Raw genomic sequence first — 5016 nt, forward strand, 5'->3', positions numbered from 1 at the left:
CCGTCAAATCGGTCAACACACAGCAATTGCAGGACAATAAATCTCAATTGCAGAGAGAGGCTGATACATCACCTTTCAAATTTTGACTCATTAAGATGATTGAACTCTTTCACTGAGGCTATTTTGAGCAAAGCAGAGAAGAGTGGGAATGAGGAAGAGAGACTCGTTTTCTCTCTCTCGCTCTCTCTCTTAACACTTCCCGCTCTGCTGCCTTTTTTTTCCCTCTGCTAATAGCTGGAAGGTAAGAAATGCCTCACAGTGCTTGTTTAGGAAGAGAGTGTGCGTCAGAGCTCTAGGTTGTCATGAGAGTTTCTGTGCTTGCAATGGACTGGTGGATCAGGGCTCAGTGATGAGGCAGCAGTGCCAAATCCACTGACAAAAGCCCTCCCTATAGTCAGTTGGGATGGGCTCCTGATAAATTATTAAGCAGGCTGAGTCTGCTCATCATCCTGGCTTCAGTACTCTGGCAGTGTGATCACACGTACACACACACACACATAGAGTACTTCTTCAGTGGAGCTGAATGGCACTTATTGTACAACACAGACAGCTTGAGCTAATATCCAATGCCTTCTTAACTTTCTGCAGCATGGAATGTATGCTTTTTTTAAACCTTTTAACTTGTATTTTATTAGCTTAACTATTTTTCTATGTCAGATCTGAACTTTATTTTAAAAGAACATTTTTTTGTACTGGCGAACTGGTACTTTTTGTGTGTGTGTGTGTGTGTGTGTGTGTGTGTGTGTGTGTGTGTGGAATTTACAACAAGAGGGGGAAAAGAAAAGCAGCTTTCTTCCTGTGTGCTTATTCAGGATATTCAGGATGCCAGTCCAGATCTTTTGCACTATTTCTTTTGCGGCGGACGATGAGAAAGCAGAGGAGAAGAGAAGGGCAGAGAGTTTTGATCGGTTCTCTGAAAAGGACGACCATGAAGAAGACCACCAGTCCACCGGGGTCAGCCTTGCCGAGTTTGCCAGTAATTCCAACCTGCATGGAATGAGCCATATCTTTGTTGAAGGTGGCTGTGGGATCCGGCAAGTCTTGTGGGGCTGTGCTTTCCTGTCTTCCCTCGCTATCTTTCTGTACCAGGTGGTGGACCGGGTCAAGTATTATTTGGAGTACCATCACATCACGGCTCTCGATGAGATGGACAGCTCCTTCCTGTTCTTCCCAGCAGTGACCCTCTGCAACTTCAACAGGTTTAGACGCTCCAAGATCACATCCATGGACTTGGCCTTTGCTGGCTCGTTAATGGGATACACCAAGGGCATGGATCCGGGATTCCAGCTGGCGCCACCAGTCAGGAACGACGGCGCGCCCTTCAGCATGTACGAGTTGTTCAACAGGACCAGTCATCAGTTGGAAGACATGCTCAAGGATTGTAGGTACCGGATGGAAGAATGCGGCCCTGAGAACTTCACAGTGGTAAGTCCCGTTTGCTCGATGCAGGATTCCTGTCACCTTTAAATTTTTGGTGCTAGCCATTGCCTTACCTTAATGATGCCAGGCATGCTGTCCCTAGGAAGGGTTCTGTTAGCTCAGTTCGGCCGGGCAGCTGGTATGCGATGCAAAGTGACACGAACAGCATGGGTTCAATTCCCACAGCAGCTGGGGTTTAATGAAAGCCCCCTGCGTTCTCAACTTCCACCTCTGCTTGAGACCATCAGGTTAAACCACCACCAGTCATCCCACTGTAATGAGTCTGGGACTATGGCAGCTTTACTTTGTGTGTCCCTGTACATGGGGTACTTTGCACTCCACTCATTGTAATCAACCTCAGCAAGGATAAAGATTAAGGCATGGGTTCAACTGCTTAAATGGTGAGGACACCAGGGGATGAAATTTGCACTGAGGAATTGATCCCCTGGTGTCTAAATTAGGTCAGTGCTATATCGCCAAAGTAATGAGAAATGGCAGGGAACAATCTGTGATGAAGTGGAAAAAAAATTTGTGTGCGTTGTAGGTTGGGATCCACTTTTTTAAAATGGCTGCCAAGGCACTGCAGTGTGGCTAGATACAGGCATCTGAAACATAGTTCCAGTTTGTGGGTTCAAGTCCTACTCCAGCAACTCATTTGCAGGCACTATGCTCCCACAGACATCCAGAAGGATAAATTGACCAGGTCTGATGGTTGTGGGATTGATATTGGGCTGGACCCTGGGGAGAAGTCCCCAGGAGACCAGCTGTGGGAGGCAGGTAGGGACCTTGCTTTAACACCTCGCCTGAAAGTTGGCACCTCCGACACTGCAATACTAAAGTGTTGGCTTAGATTACGGACCTAAAGCTTGTGGGATGAGACATGACTCTTGGTGTAGTTGCTGAGAGACTGGTGCATTGTGGGGCTTGGCTGGGCTAGCTGCTTCAGGAAGTACATTGAGGCGAGGGAGAGCACTAGTGATCTTTGTCCATCCCTGTGATGGCCCCTGGCATGTATTTCAAAGGCTGGACCTCCAATTGTATGCTCCTTCAACCTTATTTCAGCTTTTATATTTCCAGCCATTTGTTATTTTGGGTGTAAAGTTGGTTCACCTGATGACCCTGGAAGCAGAATTAAACACCTGGAGGCAGCTATCTTTCAGTTGGTGGCACTCTGAGTCTGAAGGTTGTGGGCTCAAGTCCCACTCCCAACGCAAAATCAAGGCTCGGACTCCAGCACTACTCGGGGAGCCCCACACTGTGCTGAGGGGGCGCTGCACTGTCCAAGGTGCTGAAGTTCGGACGTGACGTTGAGCCAGTGTCCTGCCTTTCCTCTTGGGTGAACATTAAAAAAAATCTTATGGGTCTATTTTTAAAGAAGAACAAGGAGCAGAAAGGGTGCCCTGGACAATTTAATACCTCCCCATTAACGTCACTGAACAGGTTATCTGGTTATGACCACATTTGCTGTTTTTAGGAGCTTGATATGCTGGGTTTCCTACGTTACAGCAGTGACTATGTTTTATAAGTATTTCACTGGCAGTAAAGTGCTTTGGTGCATCCTGAGGTTGTGAAAGGTGCTACATAAATGAATGTTCTTTCTTACACTTGTTTGACTCCTCATTTCTATTCCTGTCCTGTTACTTTACCCGTTAAATACCATGGTGATTGCCAACTTTAATAACTTTCTCTCTGTTGAGGTTTCATTATGCAACTAATGATGTACCCTTGTGGCTTAGTGGGTAGCAGTCTTGACCCTGATTTAGAAGGCTCTAGGTTTAAATCTCATTTCAGAGCTTGAGCACAAACATTGAGGCTAATGCTCCCCTGCAGGGCTGAGAGAGTGCTGCACTGTCAAAAATGCTGTCTTTCTCTGAGGTGATATAGTAGGTGGATATAAAAGATCCCAGGGCACTGTCTTGAAGGAGGGCAGGGGAATTCTATCCAGAGTCCCCGGAAATACTTATTCCTCAGTCGCACAATCAAATTATCAAGTCATTATCACATTGCTGCTTGTGGGAGCTTGCTGTGCTCAAATTGGCTGCCCTTTTTTTCCTGACATTAAAACTGAGTACTCTTCCCAAAGAAAAGTTTAATTGGTTGTAAAGCGTTTAGAGCTATCTGGTGGTTATGAAAGGTGCTATATAAATGCAAGTCCTTCACACCTACACTTACTTGTGCACGTGTAGATCTTGCAGTTGAGCTGTAGCCTGTCTTTGACCGAGATACGCTTAGAATTATGGTCATTTTTTCTTTCCCAGTGGCAGATGTACTTTTCAATGACTTATGACTTTGAAACTTCACCTGCGATATTTCAGGACGAAAGATACACTGGGGATTTCTGTTGCCACTTGGAGGACCAATTTTATGTCCAGGAATGGAGACAACATAGGTGTGAAACAGTCACATGAATTTATGGCCACAATGCTGCCTACAACCATAATGGCTTTGCAAGCCTTAACATTGTTTCATATCTAATAAATGAGGTTTAGACTGAAACAGAAAGTCCTTACTTGGACTCAGCTCAAGAAAAGACTATAAACCAGCACCAACAAAAACAAGGTTGCTGGAAATGCTCAGCAGGTCTGGCAGCATCTAAGAAGGAAAAAACAGAGTTAACGTTTTGGGTCCGGTGACCCTTCCTCAGTTCTGACCCAAAATGTTAACTTTGTTTTTTCCTTTACAGATGCTGCCAGACCTGCTGAGCTTTTCCAGCAACTTTGTTTTTGTTCCTGATTTACAGCATCTGCAGTTCTTTCGGTTTTTATTTACTATAAACCAGCAGCATCTTTTTCTAAGCGGTTTAAATTGGAGCTTTCCCCAGAGAATTTTCATGTAATTAAAGGCACAATCCCCTGATCACTTTTTCTTTGTTTCAGACTTCAATTCCTCCATTCCTTCAATCTACTTTCTCCCAGTCTTTCTCTCTCTCCCTCTTGTGCTCTCCCACCACCTCCAACAGTTTCACTCCTGTAATATAGTTTTTGTGTTGCTTTATGAATAGCTGTGAGCATCACTAGGCTCAGTTACTATAAAAAGCCTTGATCTTGTCTTACTTTAAGAACATGTGCCAGGGTGCAGAATGTGTTGCTGACAAATGCTATTGCCTTGTCTTCACACGCCAGTGCATAAGGCACCGTTGGTCTCCATTCTGTTGAGCTGGTACGTTTTGAGGCTAGGGAGAAAGTGGTTTGGAAGATGGCGGGGTGGGGAGAAATGTCCCTTTGATTTCTTGTCAAGGTCTTGCAGACTTTTAAAATGCAGTCCCCTACTAGGTGTCCTGTGGATCCACACAAATGTCTGTCTAGAGTTCAACTTGAAACAATTAAAGCAAAAATGGCACCACTGGGGCAATCTCAAATGCCAATCCTCATGCCATGACCTCTGCTCTTTCCTCATAGCCTGCCAAATTGGCTCCATTTTGAGTATTTATCCAATCCTCTTTTGAAAGTTATTTGTTTGAATTTTGATTTGCCATATTGTGCAACACAGAGGGTTTCCTTGCTGTATTGTCTCAGGGTAAATTTGCCATCATTGATTCTTACACGGTAAGCCCCCTGCAGCTCCTGAATTACTTTGCAGTGACATGTTTAGCTGGTG

General features: G+C 45.0%; 1 protein-coding gene across 1 annotated transcript; it reads left to right on the top strand.

Annotated features, from left to right (window-relative positions):
• Positions 1 to 822: 822 nt before the first annotated feature.
• LOC109938592 (acid-sensing ion channel 1B-like) lies at positions 823 to 1425 on the top strand (the record flags this gene model as incomplete). The annotated part of the gene is made up of 1 exon (XM_048594788.1): positions 823 to 1425. A coding segment is annotated over exon 1 (603 nt), but the record flags the coding sequence as incomplete, so codon positions are not given.
• Positions 1426 to 5016: the final 3591 nt, after the last annotated feature.

The sequence above is a fragment of the Rhincodon typus genome, unplaced genomic scaffold (genome assembly GCF_021869965.1).
Source record: "Rhincodon typus isolate 14 unplaced genomic scaffold, sRhiTyp1.1 hic_rhity00014710, whole genome shotgun sequence".
In the NCBI taxonomy this organism is placed as follows: domain Eukaryota; kingdom Metazoa; phylum Chordata; class Chondrichthyes; order Orectolobiformes; family Rhincodontidae; genus Rhincodon; species Rhincodon typus.